This window comes from Tinamus guttatus, unplaced genomic scaffold (assembly GCF_059628265.1).
Source record: "Tinamus guttatus ecotype Peru unplaced genomic scaffold, ASM5962826v1 Tinamus_guttatus_pri_ptg000735l, whole genome shotgun sequence".
Lineage (NCBI taxonomy): Eukaryota > Metazoa > Chordata > Aves > Tinamiformes > Tinamidae > Tinamus > Tinamus guttatus.
The window spans coordinates 84,969-103,269 of NW_028289269.1; the positions used below are offsets into that span (position 1 = coordinate 84,969).

At 51.6% G+C, this 18,301-nt stretch overlaps 1 protein-coding gene across 1 annotated transcript in view; it reads right to left on the reverse strand.

Moving 5' to 3' along the window:
* LOC148591584 (olfactory receptor 14A16-like) overlaps window positions 1-17,804 on the reverse strand; it is a 54,842-nt gene extending 37,038 nt beyond the window's left edge. The window contains exons 1-2 of the mRNA XM_088537269.1: window positions 17,752-17,804; window positions 3,080-4,089 (exon numbers count right to left, since the gene is read on the reverse strand). Of these exons, the coding sequence (XP_088393395.1) occupies window positions 3,080-4,089; window positions 17,752-17,804 (1,063 nt within the window). The remainder of the gene's footprint in view (window positions 1-3,079; window positions 4,090-17,751) is intronic.
* Window positions 17,805-18,301: the final 497 nt, after the last annotated feature.

Sequence of the window (18,301 nt, forward strand, 5' to 3'; positions counted from 1 at the left end):
AGCAAGTGTGCGTTACAAGCAGGATGCAAATTATTGCCTGATGACTTTTAAAAGAAGGGAAAGATGCCTCTTCTCTTGCTGCTCTCCAAGAAAAAGCAGCCCAGCCTGATGCAGGCAATGCCTGTAACAAGACCAAGCAAAGTAGAATCATAGAATCATAGAATCATAGAATGCTTAGGGTTGGAAGGGACCTCTAGAGATCATCCAGTCCAACCCCCCTGCAAACGCAGGGACACCTAAAGCACGTGGCGCAGGACTGCATCCAAGCGGGTTTTGAAGATCTCCAGAGAAGGAGACTCCACAACCTCTCTGGGCAGCCTGTTCCAGTGCTCTGTCACCCTCACTGTTAAGAAATTTTTCCTTAAGTTCCTATGGAATTTTTGATGTTTCAGTTTCCGGCCATTTCCTCTAGTCCTATCAGTGGCCACCACTGAAAAGAGACCATGACCGTCCTCTGCACTCCCTCCCTTGAGGTATTTATATACACTGATTAGATCCCCTCTCAGCCTTCTCTTCTCCAGGCTGAACAGGCCCAGCTCCCTCAGCCTCTCCTCATAGGGCAGATGTTCCAGGCCCCTGATCATCCTTGTAGCCCTGCGCTGGACTCTCTCCAGCAGCTCCACATCCCTCTTGTACTGTGGAGCCCAGAACTGGACACAGTACTCCAGATGTGGCCTCACCAGGGCTGAGTAGAGGGGCAGGATCACCTCCCTCGACCTGCTGGAGACGCTCTTCTTAATGCACCCCAGGATCCCATTGGCCTTCTTGGCCACGAGGGCACACTGCTGCCTCATGGTCAGCTTGTCGTCCACCATGACACCCAGGTCTTTCTCTGCAGAGCTGCTCTCCACAAGGTCGGTCCCCAGCCTGTACTGGTGTCTGGGGTTATTCCTCCCCAGGTGCAGAACCTTGCACTTGGCCTTGTTGAATTGCATGAGGTTTTTCACCGCCCAGTTGTCCAGTCTGTCCAGGTCCCTCTGGATGGCAGCACAGCCCTCTGGGGTATCGGCTACTCCTCCCAGTTTGGTATCATCAGCAAACTTGCTGAGGGAGCACTCTGTGCCTTCATCCAGGTCATTGATGAATAAATTGAACAGGACTGGACCAAGGACTGACCCCTGGGGGACCCCACAAAGTAGAGCAAGGTCCTTCCTTGCGCTCAGCTTCTTCTATTCCCAGTTGTCACTTTGACCATGCAGGTGGCAGGTGAAGTTGTCTGAGGTGTGAAACACAGGAATAACACCAGAGGAGAAACTGCCACTTGTGCACTTTGAGATGTGATCGTGACACATGCAATGGTGCAGCGTGACAAACAGAGAAGGGGTAAAGGGAAGCAAGCTAACCATCAGGAGGCATGAAAGCAGTGCGAGATGCAGTGCCATAAATGCAGCATTCCAATGTGAGCCCCTTTTTGCATCTATCGGGTGGTGCTCAGAGAGTCTCTGATGTGTGAAGGTCACTTGCCAAGGGCCAGAGGTACAAGCAGTGTAACTGGAGGGACTCGATTTCTCCAGTTCATGGAGCTCTGTCGGACGTGGGCACTGAACAGTGCAAGAGAGTCCCCCCAGAGCCCATGGTTTTGTGGGTGTCCAGTTTGCTGAAGTGAGCCCTACTCAGATCCTCCTCCAGCAAGGGAAAGTCTTCCTTTCTCCATTTCTCCATGCTCTCCAGGGCCTAGGATTCCTCAGGGTCACTCTTAGCACTAAAGCCTGCAGCAAAGGTGGCCTTTTCTGTGTCCTCTCTCACCAGGGCTCTTGACCCATTTAGCAGCAGGCCCGTATTTTCCATAATCAGCCTTTTGTTCCTGCTGTAGTGCTCTATTGTATTTTAAATAATTATTTATTATTATTTTATTCTGGAAGTTAAGAGTAAACATTCATAAAGAAATAAATGAGAGCACATGTTTCATGCCAAGTACATGGGAATGACAAGTGACTGCACACAGGACAGTTTTTGGCACTGATATTGTAACCATTGGGGATGTTTCCTCAGCGCTTCCTTGAGCTCCTTGTTCCTCATGCTGTAGTCAAGGGGGTTCAGTGCTGGAGGAACCACTGAGTACAGAATGGTCAGTACAGAGAGATCCAGAGCTGGGAAGGATATGGAGGGGGGAGAGGGGGGAATAAAGTGGCTAAGGGTGACATTTCAGTGCTCCTGTGACCAGGGGTAGGAGTCAGACTCAACCAAATGGGTATCACAACCTCTAATCCCTCCAGGGGACTGCAGGTGACTGCACAGTCCAGGGCATCCGGACTGCAGAGCATTTCCAAGGGTGCTCGTTGTGTCCAGTTGTGCCTATACATCCTGCCCCTGGTATTTGATAGATGGTGACCCAGAGGGCTCTCCGTTCTCCCTTCTTCCTGACAGTTGAGTCCTCCCTGCCTCTCCTGAGACTGCAGAGTCCTCTTTTGCCTGCGAATACCCAGTGCTTTACCTCTAAGAAACTCCATCTTTGAGGACCTCTCCCTTTATGAGGCTCTACTCACAGTCCATCCCAGGCATATGCTGTCCCAGGAGGATCTCTGTGCTCTCCTGACACCTCCAGCATCCCCTCCATGAGAACAGCCATCTGACACTGTGCCTTAATACGTAGGAGAGCTGTGCATGTGTAAATCCATGACCATTCAGCATCTCGACTATCTTTGGACTCTGATAGGGGAATTCCCAAACCAGCCCTTGGTCTCTGAAAGATCATTACATGATTCTGAGCTCTTTGTTGCTGAACCCATGGAGAATCCTGTGCAGCAGGCCCTTGAGGGGCGCAAGTCCTTGGGCCTATTCTTTACACCAGCTTTGGAGGAAAAGCCCAGCTTTCACGCACTGTACTGATAGAAATTACTTTATTACAGAGATACTGTTAGGGAGCCAGTCCTTATCCAGGATTCAACACAATTGAGGGTATCAGGTGAGAGAGAGCAGACACCATAAAAAGGGGAATGAATACAAGCAGTTGTGTAGCAACACAATAACAATTATTATCACTAGTAAAAGTCATAATAAAAATGACGTGATGAAACAATGCTCAATCCAGTTACGGGATACAGAAAGAGTCATTTGTGGAGAGATGTGGAAAAATTACCAATGCTTAAAAAGGTCCATGAAATCACTTTCCTAATGGCATCCTTGAGCTCCTTGTTCCTCATGCTGTAGATGAGGGGGTTCACTGCTGGAGGCACCACCGAGTACAGAACAGCCACCACCAGATCCAGAGATGGGGAGGAGATGGAGGGGGGCTTCTGGTAGGCAAACAGACCAGTGCTGATACACAGGGAGACCACGGCCAGGTGTGGGAGGCACATGGAAAAGGCTTTGTGCCGGCCCTGCTCAGAGGGGATCCTCAGCACAACTCTGAAGATCTGCATGTAGGACATCACAATGAAAACGAAACACCCAAAGAATAAACAGGCACTAACCCCAAGAAACCCAACTTCCCTGAGGTAGGAATCTGAGCAGGAGAGCTTGAGGATCTGGGGGATCTCACAGAAGAACTGCTCCACCACATTGCCTTGGCAGAGGGGTAGCGAAAATGTGGTCCCAGTGTGCAGGAGAGCGTTGAGAAAGCCACTGGCCCAGGCAGCTGCTGCCATTTTGACACAAGCCCTGCTGCCCAGGAGGGTCCCATAGTGCAGGGGTCTGCAGATGGCAACATAGCGGTCATAGGCCATAATGGTGAGGAGATAAAACTCTGCTGAAAGTAAGAAAAATATGAAAAAGACCTGTGAAGTACATCCCAAGTAGGAAATTTCTGTGGTGTTGCTCAGGGAATTGTGCATGGATTTGGGGACAGTGATGGAGATGGAGCCAAGGTCGAGGAGGGAGAGGTTGAGGAGGAAGAAGTACATGGGGGTGTGGAGGCGGTGGTCGCAGGCTACGGCTGTGATGATGAGGCCGTTGGCCAGGAGGGCAGCCAGGTAGATGCCCAGGAAGAGCAAGAAGTGCAAGAGCTGCAGCTCCCGCTTGTCTGCGAATGGCAGGAGGAGGAACTCATTGAGGGAACTGCTGTTGGGCATTAGCTGCCTCCAGTTACGTGGGACTGTGCAAAGAGGTAAAGACAGTGACATGTCAGGAGAGACCTTTCTTATCAAAACTCTTTGTCATTTTCACATCCTCTTCCACCTATGCAGACAGAGATGCAGATGTAGACACATGCTCCTTCTTAGTTCAGCTCTCTGTCTGGAGCTCCAGCTCATACTGGCTGAGTGTGCCACGAGCAGCAGGAATCTCCACCTATGGGCTCCAGAGGGATCAGTTCTGCTATGATGTGTAAGGGCAGTTCAACATTTTCACATTCATTTATGAGGCATTTTGACCATAAAAGCAATTACTTCATTTTTTTTTGGAGAGTCTTTGCTTTGTTTGTCTGCTCTGCAGGGCAGGAATACACACCCTTTCCTCTGCTCTCCATGTGAAGACTATTGAGACCTTAGAGACAAAAGCTCTCCTTGTGCCCCACCACAGTGCCAACGCATTGGTCTTTCATCGCTTCCATTCCCACCACCCAGAGGTGCTTGTGGGTGAGCACCTCTCTAGGTAGGGGACATCTCTTGTGTCAGCCTGTGATGACTTTAGTGTCCACTTACAGCACAGATCTGCAGATCTTATAGAACAGTGAATTCACCTCCCTTTCTCAGCTGTCCAAAAAGTGATGGAGAGGGTGTGACACAGCACATGGCCCCAATGATTAGAATAGGGATACTGGGATGTGGTTCTGGTAGGGACAGAGAACTCAGCACCCAGCTTGTAGGCAAAGACACATAGTGCTTAGCTCGGCTGCCAACATAAAGCCCCCCACCCCAGCAGCATTTCCATTACCTCAGCCCCTCTGTGGCTTCTGCATAGCACATTCAGCCATCACGGACATTCTGGAGAAGATCTGTGTCCCTCCAAAGGGCAGCACACATCCCAGCAGCACACGCCAAGGTGCGTCAAGGGTCTTAAATGTGAGGTCTCCTGAAAGGACACTGAGCTTCTTCCCCAGCCTCATGGACTGTGCTGCTTTGAGCCCCAAGGGTGAGAAGGGAACCTTGTCTTCTATCTCCACTGGAGACAGCCCTGCAAGAGAAACCACAGCATCTGTGTCAGGCTCTAGCTGCAAATTTCCTCCCCACAAAGCCCAAGCACAGGAACGAGAGCATCCCAGCCCAAGAGGGAAACAAACAGCAACACCTTGTTGCTTCTGTCTGGTCTTGCAAAGGTGGCAGGAGGGAGGCACACTGAGGAAGGCCTTGCCCTAACCTGGCTGCACACAGCAGCTCCTGGATGGAGACGTCACAGGGTGGTTGTTCTCAGCTCCTTTGCTGGTGTTTAGGAAAGGGGCTCGTGGCAAAAGAGCTGCCCCTCTCCTCTTCGGGGGCTCTCACTGCCAAAAAGGCAGCTTGTGCCCTCCATGCCATGGCCTTGAGGGCAGAGGCCCTGCTGGGTGCCAGAGGAAAGGTGCAGGGTGCTGGCGGAGGGGGAAGCATCTGCACTGCAGGAGTTGGCAGAGAGTTTCCTGGACTCCAACCTCACATGAGATTTTGGCATTAGCTTCCTCTTGCCTTGGGCTATATCTCTGCTGCTTGGAGATGTCCTTGCTGAGAGCTGTTCCTTTGTCCCCACAGACCCCATCCCACTGGGCACTCAGCTTGGCTACAGAAAGTTCTGAAGAGCAGGAAACTTCCTGGGGCACCTCCCTGATTGCAGGTGCTACAGAGCAGATCTTAAGACTGGAAAGGGGCTATTGGTGCTGTCTGTAGGCTGAGAGGGGCTAAAGGCACTGGATGAGGTTCTTTGTAAGCTTATCTATCTTTCAGTGTGATTGTGAAGAAATTGAGATCCTTTTTTAACCCTGGCTGCTACAAATCCATTCCCACCATGCAGAGACAAGTCTGGAAAACTCCATTCTCAAAATGGGAAGATGGAGCTGTGGGTAGCCCTGACCCACACAGCAGCCTCTCAGCAGGAGAAGGAATCTGCTCTGCTGGTTCACCCGGAGCTTCCCCCCAGATCCTATGGCAGTGTGGTAGGGAATCCTTGTTATGAAGAATCCCCTCCTCCTCTGCACTGGTCGAGTCAGGAGACTGAGGCTTAAAAAAACAAATAAACTCATGAAGATATGAGATGGGTTCAGCAGACCCTCCAGGAGCATCAGTAGCATTGCCAAAGACTCACTGTGCCAAGGACTGGGAAGATTTCACCCACAGCAATCTCTCCCCCCAACTCCACTCTATAAACTGCCGTTCCCCTCTCGCTGCCTTCTCTCCTCTGCTGTCCGCAGCAGCAGGCAGTGCCCGCAGCCCTGCTGCTCTTGGCACTGGAGCTGCTCCTGCACTTGGCTGTCTCTGGGCAGTGCTGCCAGGCTGCCACGAGCTGCCTCCGTCCCAGGAGCCTGGCCCCGCTCAGGAGCAGAGGCCCAGCTGAACTCACCAATTTCTCTGTCCCTTGTGCTCCCTCCTCCTGGGAAATGTTCTCTCAAATAGTCTGAAGTAATCATCTATTTTTCATCTTTAAAGAGTAAAGGGAGACAGATCCCAGCATTTCAAGTTCTTTCATCAGGGAATGACTATGAAAGTTGGAAATGTCCCATTCTGGAAGCCACAATTCACATCTCTTAGCTATGCAGGATACCCAGAGAGGGATAAGTGGGGAGCTCCCTGACACATGGTGCAGGTGTGGATTCAGGTGCCTTATTCTGAGCACCACATACCTATTTAGCAGCCCCTGGGTTGGAGAGGGATTCAGCTAACGTCCATGGACTCCACAAACACATGGAAGGTGAGATTCACCTTAGCAAGATAAACATGCACAACACAGACATCTGCTTGCGAGTTCCTTGTCTAAGCTCCTAATAGAATCACTGCAGATGAAGTCACTTGTTCACACAAGAATACCTGGTGACACTGGAATACACAGGGGTGGCCCAAAGCATGTGCCAGTGTGTGCTTACTCTGATGGAGCAAGTGTGATACCCGCATCCTTCTGGAGCTTCCGCTGAGTCCAGGTCAGGAATTTCCTTGGACACCTCAAATGCCTTCTATCCTACTAGAGCAGCACTCACAATAAAGGTGAGGGACGGGCAGATCCCTTCAGCTCAAAAAGCGGATATACCCAGTGGAGGCCGTTTATGGAATCACAGAATGGTTGAGTTTGGAAGGAACTTTGGGGATGATTTAGTTCAATCCCTTTAGTCAAGCAGTGTCACCTACAGCACGATGCACAGGATCCTGTCCAGGAAGGTCTGGAATATCTGCAGAGGAGGGGTTTCCATAACCTTTCTGGGCAACCTATGCCAGTGCTCTGTCACCTTCACAGTCAAGATATTTTTCCTCAAATTCAGGCAGAACTTCCTGTGCTACAGTTTGCCTTTTGTGCTGTCACTGGTCACCCTTGGAAAGAGTCTGGGCCATCCTCTTCTGTTCTTGGCATCCTCCCTTCAGGTATTTGCATACCCTAATAAGATCCCCCCTCAGCCTTCTCTTCTCCAGGCTAAAAGAGGCTTGGTTTTCTCATCTTCTTCTTGTAGGAGAGATGCTCCAGCTCCCTGATCAACTTCAGACATAGATAGACATATACTGGGCTCTCTCCAGTACCTTCCTGTCCCTCCTGTACTGCGGAGGCCAGCGCTGGACACAGGACTCAAGGGGTGGCATCCCAAGGACTTAGTAGAGAGGCAGGATGACCTCCCTTGTCCTCCTGGCAACAGTCTTCCTACTGCACACCAGAAGACCACTGGCCTTCTTGGAAGCAAGGGGACGTTGCTGGCTCATAAGCAAGCTTCAAGGGGGCTTGAGTGAGAGAAGGCACCTTTCTCTGGTTGCAAGGGACGTTTGGAGATCATCTAGTCAGATGATGGTCAAGTCAGTGTTTGTAAGCACCTGGGAGGCCAGCAGCAGGCACATGGCACTGCTCCTGCTTGGGAGGCGGGTCACATTGTCTGTGCTCCTGACTGGACAGCACCAGGCATTAGCAGGTCCATCCATGTCTGTGAGGGTGACCATGAGCTCTGCTCTTTGCTGAGTCCCGGGCAGGCCAGCAAGAGGCGCCTGGCTGGGCAGTTCCTTGGGAGGTCCCTGCTGGCAGAGCAGCTGCGAGGCCAGCGCTGGCCCATGGCTGGGGACGGGCTCTGAGGCCGCTCCTGTCCCAGCAGCAGCGCGGCCGGCAGCGGGGTCTGGTGCAGACCCGCGGGGAGGTCCCTTGTGTGCGCGGAGCTGCCGGGGCAGCAGCAGGCGCTGCCTGTGAGGCCAGGGGTGTCTCAGCAGCGGGCAGGGACACGGAGGCCATTGCGGGGACGCTGCCGGGAGGCCCCTGCTCTCTGCAGGGCTGGCTCTGTGCTGACGCGTGGGCGTCGGCTGGTGACGTCACTGCTGCCGCAGCCCCTGATAGGCCAGGCCGCACAGCTGGTTGTGACGTCAGCAGCCCCTTCCTGGCTGGGGCGGCTCTGCCGAGGAACCTGGTGTCCCTGCAGCCCGCGGCGGCAGCAGCCCACGCTGGGCTGTGCGCGAGCGAGGTCCCCCTGCCCGAGGAGCTGCTGGGCCAGCAGGAGGCTCACGGCGGGGGCTGGCGCTGAGGTCGCTGCTGCCAGAGCAGTGAGGGGCCAGCAGCAGCGGCGGGGACGAGAGGGTTTGCTGAGGGTGCCCCGTGGAGGGGCTGACACCTGCGGAGCTCTGCAGCCCTGGAGAAAGGCAGCTTTTAATCAAGAAGAGGGAGAGGGAGCATTTAGCATTGTGAATTTGTGCCACTGTGAGTATGATCTTCTCCGTTGAACGTGGACAAGGAGTAGAGACTTGCAGTGAGCTACCAGTGGACCATGGAGTCCAGCAAGATGTTTTAGGCTGCTAAATGAACCCAGTGCCTAAGTGAGCATGGTGTAACAAGAGCAGTGGCATTAGTAATTGATGATTGCCAGGCTGTTTGTGCTGCAGTAATTCCCCTCCCTGTCTGATGGGTGAGTGAAGAGTTAATGTAGACTTGGCTGAATTGCACTCTGAAGATGTGGTAAGGGAAATGATGGGCACTGTCTCCAGCAGCAAGTTCACAGAATCACAGAGTGGTTAACATTGGAAGGGACCTCTACAGATCATCTAGTCCAACGCCCCTGCTCAAGCAGGGACACCTAGAGCATGTGGCACAGGGTGGCATCCAGGTGAGTTTTGAAGATCTCCAGAGAAGGAGACTCCACAACCTCTCTGGGCAGCCTGTACCAGGGCTCTGTCAGCCTCACAGTAAAGTTCTTCCTCACATGGAGATGGAACTTCCTGTGTTTCAACTTGCACCCATTACCCCTTGTCCTGTCACTGGCCACCACTAAGAAGAGTTTGGCCCCATCCTCCCTACAGTCACCCCTAAGGTACTTACTTCTACATGTTGGTCAGATCTCCTCTCAGTCTTCTCTTCTCCAGACTAAATACGCCCAGCTCGCTTAGGCTTTCCTCATACAATAGATGCTCCAGTCCCTTAAGCATCTTGGTCACTTTATGCTGCATCCTCTCTAGAAGCTCAGTGTCCCTCTCGTACTGCAGAGCCCAGCACTGCACACAATACTCCAGGTTAGTCCTCACCAGAGCTGAGGAGAGGGGGCAACATCTGCTGGCAACACTCCTCCTGATACAGGCCAGGATGCCATTGGCCTTCTTGGCCACGAGGCCACATTGCTGACTCATGGTTAACTCCTTGTCAACCAGGATTCCCAAATGCCTCTCTGTGGAGCTGCTTTCCAGCAGGTCAACCTCTAATCTATACTGGTTCCTGGGGTGATTCCTCCCCAGGTGCAGGAGCCTGCACTTGTCCTTGTAATGTGATGGTGGGCAATATTTCTAAATGCCTCTGCCTTTGCCTCTGCCTTTTTTTCTCCTCTACATTGCCCATTAGCCTGGAGCTAAGTAACGAGATCCCAGTCTACCCAAGGGGTATCTGCTGGTTTGAGTACCCTGAGGTATCTGATAGTTTTAGTGAATATTGGAATGACCCATCCTTATGCTTGGCAGGTCTGTCCTTAAAGACCTGCTGGCTTTCCTGAGCTCTGATGTCCTTGAGAGCTGCCTCCCCTGGGATCCCCCACCAGTCCCCTGAACAGGCCAGGGAGTTGACTCTTCTGAGGCCCAGTCTCTATTCTGCTACTGTCCTTCTGCACTCCCCTCAGCATTAGGCACTCCAGATTCTCATGGTCACAGTAGGCAAGGCAGACATTGACTATCCCATCCCTGATCAGTTTGTCCTTGTTTGAAATGTCCAGATACCAGAAAGCATCATCCTTATAAGCCCATCTGGCAGCTGTGCAAAAAAGTTCTCCTTAATGCTCTCCAGAAGCCTCCCAGACTGCTTGCACCCCGCAGTTTGCCTTTCCAGGTAGTGATAGGGGGATTAAAGTCCGCCCAACAAGAACCAGGGCCAGTGATCCACAGACTTTTTTTATTCTGCCGAGAAATAGGAGAGCTCCCTCCTGAGATGCTCACCCACAAGCTCTCACTTCAAACCTTGCCTCTTCCAAGGAAGAGCTCCACACATCCAATCTGGTCCTTCACACAAAAGGCATCCTCCCTCATCTTCCATTGATCATCATTCCAACGATATTCCAGGCCTGTGACAGCTTGCACATCTTCATGTGCTCCTGCCTCTACTTCAGGCAGCCTACACTTGCATATATTTGGGCTATAGAGCTTCAGCTGTGGCACAGAGAACAGAATGGTCACAGAGAAACCTGTTACCAAGAGGCAAAGACACTGGGTGTGCAATGGCCCAGTTCAGAGCAGAGCCAAGCTGTCATATACAGCAGGAACAATGCAATGGTGGAAGCAGCTTCCTACTAAGGAAGTGAATCCAGCAGTGTCTGAGGCCAGGCAGACACAGAGCTGGGCCATTGAGAAACAGCAGGAAAGGGGGTTCTGCCTGAGGTGACTCTGTGGCTATACTGGACCTATGACAGACTCCTTGCACAAATCTCCAGGAAGGACAAGGTGCCCCTGACAATGTCCATGGACCTTGACAGCCTGTGATCCAGACATGCTGAGGTCCTCATTAGCCTAGTTCCTGTTCATATAGTATGATGGAGTGAGCAGAAGTTGAGGGGAGGAGAGCAAGAAGGGTTTGAGAGTGTAAAGAATCTGAAGATACCTTGGTGTGATGTGCCTCTCATTTATGCAGCACACATGGATGTAGACGGGATGGACTTTCCCTACAGACAGTGCTGGATTTCATTTGTTTGGGTTCAGGATGGAACCCTAGGATTCTCTGGAGCACTTGCCCAGCAAGCGCTCCAAAGGGGATAGTTTCCCTGTAGGTCCAATTTGCTAGAGACATATGGTTGAGCTGGACAACCCAGGCATCTGACAAGGCTCTTCCAGCACTTTTCAATGCCCTCAAATCAAGTGCCTGCACTGAATTACAAGAGCTGCTGGTCAATACTGGAATCTTCTTGTGCCTCAGCTGGAGTGAGTGGGGCTCTAGTTGTGTTTGACACTAGGAGGTCATTTCAGATAGCCAAGACAATTCCCCACCTGATCCACACCTCATCCTCTAGGATGATGCAGGTCCCCCAGTTCCTGCATCAGAGCAAGCAGACACTGACACCACATCTGTGTGTGGCACATCTGCCTTGGACCACATCTGTGTCTTCAACTGTCACCAGATATCTGTGTGTAAGCGACTGACTCTTCCATCTCCAATGATTATCAATGATTATCAATGATGATCCATCTCCAATGATTATCCCAATGATTATAGTGGGATCTTAGACAGAGCAGACATGGACACATCTGTGTTGTGCTCACTTTGTTTTTGGCAAGGAGAATCCCACTGATGGCGTCTGTGGAATTTACGGGAATAATGTGAATATAACTTAAGACCCAGGCCTGGGGGTCTGAATTCTGTAATGCACAGATTGATTAATCCTTATTAAAACCTGAACCATGTCCCAGTGAGTTGGCTTTTGTCCCATCTGGTCCCATCCCTGTCTGGTTGAGAGATGAAAATCATTCTTCCAGAGACTTTAATAAGTCCATTCACAACTTTCCTGACATTCACAACTTTCATAGCTCCTCATCCTCTGATGAAATAAATTGCAATGTTGGAACCTCTCCACTCACGAGAAAAGGAAAACAGATGATTATTTTAGTTTGCTTGAGGGAACATTCCCCAGGAGGAGGGGACACAAGGGACAGAGAAATTGGTGAGTTCAGCTGGGCCTCTGCTCCTGAGCGGGGCCAGGCTCCTGGGACGGAGGCAGCTCGTGGCAGCCTGGCAGCACTGCCCAGAGACAGCCGAGTGCAGGAGCAGCTCCTGTGCCAAGAGCAGCAGGGCTGCGGGCACTGCCTGCTGCTGCGGACAGGAGAGGAGAGAGGACAGAGAGGTGAAAGGCAGCGTGGAGTGGGAGGACAGAGGAGAGCTCATGGTGGGAGCAAACTTGGACATGGTAAGTCACCGGCTGCACGGTAATGCTACAGAGTTTTTTGGAGGGGTCTGCAGCATCCCTCCCAGCTGATGACTTTTATTTTTTTGAGGATTGTCCTCCCTGCTTCTACTTTGCATATGAGGGGATGCTTCAGAACAGAAATTCCCTGTCCCAGCATCACAAGGTCAGGCCATCATGGCTGCTTCTTCGGGAGCTGGTGCAAGACAGTGAAGGCAATGTGGGCACACAGGTTCTTCAGAGCACTGTTCTTCAGAGCAGTGTCCATGCGCCCCAGGGTGCTGTGTGCCCGGTGCAGTGATTCTGTGAGGATCAGCACTCAGCCTGCCAGGGCGCTGCAGGGAGAAGCTCTGGGTGGGAGGAGAGATCCCCCCTGGGCAGGTTCATTCTCCTGCTGAGAGGCTGCTGTGTGGGGTCAGGGCTGCTCACAGCTCAGCCTCACCCACACAACATATCTGGAAGGGGCTTTTCAGGAGGACACTCTTGGGAAGCTTCTATGAAAGGGAAGGCAATATCCAGAGGCTAGGATTTTGTTTTGTGTCCTTGACAAGGCAGCAAATGAATGGGACATTTTAGGTTTAGATGCCTGAAGGAGAGTTGTGCAGTGCTGCTCTGAGGGATCAATAGGTCTGTGAGGACCCCAGAATATTCCTTCAACTGCCTTTTCACCTGTGGGCAGCAGCAATATCACCTTTGCAGCTCTCCTCATTCTCAGTACACTGCTCTCACAGGGAAGGGCTTCAGGGCATTTCTGACCTCCTCTGCAGTCAGATTTCCAGAACAGCAGAGCTGCCTCTCTCCTGCCATGTGCCCATTTCCCTTTGCAAGGCACAGGGTGTGAGAACCACTGCCCTGGAAGTCCACACTGTCTGGGAGGTGCAACCTGGGGATGGTGCTGCTCTGTCTCTCTGTCCTCCCTTGGCAGCAGTCACAGTGTTTCTCCTCATTTTCCTGCCTCTCCTTTCTGCTCTTGTCCTGGCAGTCAGCTGGGGCTTCAGCTACAAATTCAGATACTCACCCTGAGGTCCTGCCATGGAGGTGTCTGAAGAGGGGCAATGTGCCCAGGGTGTTGGGCAGCGTCATTGGAGGGGCTGCAAAGGGGTTGACTCTCCCCTTAGGAGACCTTGTGACTGTCAGGACACGTGAGTGTCTCTGTTGTCCTGCTGGGGTTGTGAGGTGCCCTGCAGGGCAGGATTCAGTCCAGAGAGTCTTTGCCATGTCAGGAGCTGTGTCCTGTTCTCTCCATCACGTATCCACCTTGAACTTAGAGGGAGAGCAGGGTTAAATGAGTGTGAAGAAGAAATTACTGAGAGTTTGGACGGGGTTGAGAAGGATTTCTATGAAAAATGGAAAGTTTATTTCAGAGAAAATTTTTCTAAGCTATTATTGCCTTTTCTTCCTTACACAGTTTTCCTGAGCAAAATAGAACAGATGTCCAACAGCAGCTCCCTCAATGAATTCCTCCTCCTGCCATTCACAGACACATGGGAGCTGCAGCTCTTGCACTTCTCGCTCTTCCTGGCCATCTACCTGGCTGCCCTCCTGGCCAACGGCCTCATCATCACAGCCGTAGCCTGTGACCACCGCCTCCACACCCCCATGTACTTCTTCCTCCTCAACCTCTCCCTCTTCGACCTGGGCTTCATCTCCACGACTGTTCCCAAAGCCATAGCCAATTCCCTGTGGAACACCAGGGACATTTCCTTTTTGGAATGTGCTGCCCAGATATTTTTCTTCGTCTTCTTGTTGGGAGGAGAGTTTTATCTCCTCACAGTCATGGCCTATGACCGCTACGTTGCCATCTGCAGACCCCTGCACTATGGGACCCTCATGGACAGCAGAGCCTGTGTCAAAATGACAGCAGCTGCCTGGGCCAGTGGTTTCCTCAATGCTCTCCTGCACACTGGAAACACATTTTCCCTACCCCTCTGCCAAGGCAATGTGGTGGAGCAGTTCTTCTGTGAGATCCCCCAGATCCTCAAGCTCTCCTGCTCAGACTCCTACCTCAGGGAAGTTGGGCTCATTGGGTTTACTTTATCTTTGGGCTCTGGGTGTTTCACTTTCATTGTGGTATCCTATGTGCAGATCTTCAGAGCTGTGCTGAGGATCCCGTCAGAGCAGGGCCGGCACAAAGCCTTTTCCATGTGCCTCCCGCACCTGGTCGTGGTCTGTGTGGTTGTCAGCACAGGCATGTTTGCCTACCTGAAGCCCCCCTCCATCTCCTCCCCACTTCTAGATATGGTTGTGTCCATTCTGTACTCCGTGGTGCCTCCAACCCTGAATCCCCTCATCTACAGCATGAGGAACAAGGAGCTCAAGGAGGCACTGAAGAAACTCATCCAGTGGGTACAAGGTCAATGATAACAACTGTTTCATTCACTCACTAGGATATCTGGCATCAAGGCTGTATTTTACCCATTTCTTTCATTTTTACTTCTCTCTTTTACATCCATCTTAAAATAATAAATAATAAAGATACCTGTTTTGTTTCACATCTGCACAGGAATCTCTCATTTAGCAATTAAACATAGACCATGATAAAGCAGGAAGCCAGGCTTCCCCCTTCACTAGCAGAGAGGGGGGATTCTCTGAGCCTCTTCTTTGAGCTCCCTTGGATGTGCCCAGTGCAGGGAGGAGAGTTTCCCTCTGCAGCGTCTTTTCCAGCACTGACACTAAGGGACCTTTGGGGTACAGAGTCACGGTGGGACAAGGGCAGGTGGGCTGAGACCAGGGGTCCAGTGTTGTTTAGGAGATCTCAGCTCTCGTGGCTATGGTTAGAGTGTGATCTCAAATCTCCCTAATATGAGAGAAATGGCAACCAAGGGTCACCACACGTTTCCATGGTTCCATGCAAAGCTCCAACACACAAAACTAAACATGAGTGAATTGAAGGAAAGTCTAGAGGCAGCCTTCCCGTGGCAGTTTGGGTGGGAGGCAATGGCCTGGTGACACCAGGTGACATCTGAAGAGACAGGATTGTCCCAGGCACGGGCTAGTGTCTATTGCTCTGACAGAGCAACTGTGATACTCACATCTTTCTAGAATGCCTGGTCAGGGCCCGGTGGGCATCTTCCTTGGCCATCTGAAATAGCACTAGATGCTCACTAGTGTTAGAGCCACACTCACTAGGAAGCTGAGACACATGAAGATGTTAACAATGTAAACTGTGACTGTAATTTATTTCGGACACTTGATTCAGTGACACTGAAGTAGGCCTGCAAGGCCATGATACATGCCTGGGATTTCTAGCACCTCTGCATGGGCAGGAGCTATGAGGAAACTCTGCCTTTCTTTGGTAGTTGCTAGGAAAAGACCCCAGGTTCTCTCAGGTTTTCCTACTTGTGCCCAGGCATTTGTACAGAGTCTACTGGGGGCCTGGAGCCAGCTGTGTCCCCCAGGGAGTAGTATTGGGTCCAATCCTATTCAACTTCTCCATCAGTAACCTGGAAGAAGGAACAGAGTGCACTCCCAGCAAATTTTGTGATGATGCAAATGCGGGAGGTTTGGCTGATACACCAGATAGGCTGTGCAGCCATGTTCCTGTGTTAGGGAACGAGGACTGGATTCAGGTGCCACTTGTTGTAGCCAGGCCCCTGGATAGGGTGAGTGCTCAGGAGGGATCTGCTGAGGACAGTCCCACTCATTACAGAGCTGGGACAGATGCCAATCCTCCTGGAAGGGGCTATGGAGCCAACATGGAGCGCAGGAGACCTCCAGGGGCTGAACATGCCTGGAGTGGGGGTGAGTGCTGTGCTGGGAGAGGGACTGCCCAGAGGGGCTGCACAAATGATTAGTGTATTCAAGACATAGAAAATACGGGGGCAATCACAGAGATTTCCTCTAGAGTCCAATGGAGAGAGAAGTGGACACTAAAAGGCAAGGGCAGATAAATAGTTCTTCACAGCAGATTCAGCAAGTTCCTGAAGATTTCCACTCTTTCATCGCTGGAAAACATTCAAAACAGCCCTTCATCTCTGCAAGCAGAGCTCAAGTGTCTGAGCAGCAGCAGCCAGAGGGACTTGGAGATGTCCCAGTGTCTCTGAGTGACCTGCGTGGGCCTGAGAGCTCTCGCAGGGACCTGCGGGAGAGCAGAGCCCCTCAGAGCTGCAGAGGGAGGCTGGGGACAGGGGACCACGGCACCTGGAATGGCACCAGCTGTGCAGGACTCTGGGACTGCATCCCACCCACTTCTGAAAATCACTTCCCTTTTCAAGAACAAATGATCATGCTGAAGTCTAGTCTAAAACACAACAACACATAAAGGCGGGAAGTATAACAAATGATTTTTTTGCTTTAATTCTTTCTTTAATTTCTTTATAGATTTGTTTTTAAACAAATTTTCTAAACGTTTTTGTTACCATCAGGCCTATACCTGTAAGGTTTCTTTGTCCCACTCAGAGCCCCGTGCTCAGAAAAGCCCCCCTGCCCACAGCTGTCCCTGCCACCCCTCACTGCACAGAGCACGTCGCACTCGGAGGTGTCGTCCTCTCTCGACTGGTGCAGAAAGTTGGGGAGCAGCTTCAAGGGAATGCTCTGTTTTGGCAGGGCCAACTTTGCAAAAACAAAATCTACCCCAGTTACATCAACGCCCAGGGCCAGGAATAAATGAACCTTCCCCAGAAGAGCTCTCAACTCTTCCCTCATCCCAGCTCCCCTTCCACACCATCCTTGTGCTCCCCATGTTGGTGCCATCCCCGCTGCCTGCCTCTCCCTTCAGCCCCACTGCTCACCTCGCTCCCGCTCTCCTGCAAGCCTGAGAGCCCGTCTGTGCGCTGGGAGCAGGCGTTCGCCTGCCGCTCCTTGTCCATGTTCAGGATCCTCTCATGGGGACCTGACAGTGGCACCAAGGGGAGCTGCTCCCTCCTGATGGAGCTGCTCTCCTCAGAGTGGGGAGCCTGGGGTCTTTGTCCCCAACAAGGGCATGGTCACCATGGGGCCCATCCCCTCACAGCGCCCTTATGGACATGATGCCACTGCCATCACAAAGCCCTGGTGGTTTCCATGGGGACGTTATTCCGATGCCCTGGTGGAGACCACTGAGACCCTATCACGATGCCTTTGTGGGGACTATGGAGATCCCATCATGATTCCTTGGTGGAGACCATGGAGAAAGACACCATCACAATGTCTTGGTGAAGACCATGGGGACCTCATCATTATTGCTTTTTTGAGATCTGCAGAAGAGATCTTCACAAGGCCGTAGCTGTTGGTCTGCCCACTAATCCTCATATCAACAATCCTGACTGGCTCTCTTTCCATCCCTAAGCCTAGCTCACTGCATTGCCCTGCTCTCTCACCTGCACCTTTCCCTATCATTTCAGGCTATTACCTTCTTTCTCTTGCTGGAGTCTTCTTCTGCACTGACTCACTTCCAATTTAAGGCCCTCCTCACCAGCTTGGTCAGCTGGTTGATGTCCTTCATTTTGGCAGCTGGGAGGAGTCTCCTTCCAAATAAAATGTCACACCTGGCAGTTTTGCTGCCTTGCTATGGGCTCAGCTCCAGGTCCTCCTCCAAATCCTGCTTAAAAAGAAAAAGTAAAGTAAAAAAAAAAATCTTTCCTCATTGTCCACTCCATTTTCAGTTTGTAATAAGATGGTATGATTGTACAATAAAGCAATATGAATTGTGATATCTGAAATGCAGAATTAAACCATGAATCCTTAGGATATGTTTCCCCTTGTTGCATGAGTGCATGCCCAGATGTGCAGGGATGCTGCTGCTGGAGGCAGGTTCTGTGCATCCCTGTGCCAGAGAAAAGGCCGCCCCAAGGGAATTGACTGAAGACTCCAAAGCCCATGGAGAGATCAGCAGGTTATGAGGAAGCTCCAAAAGTCCCTTTGCCCACTCTGCCTGTTGACAGCACCAGTAGCACCTTTGCTGGGGCTATCTGGCCAATAAGCACAAGAAAGGAGATAGTC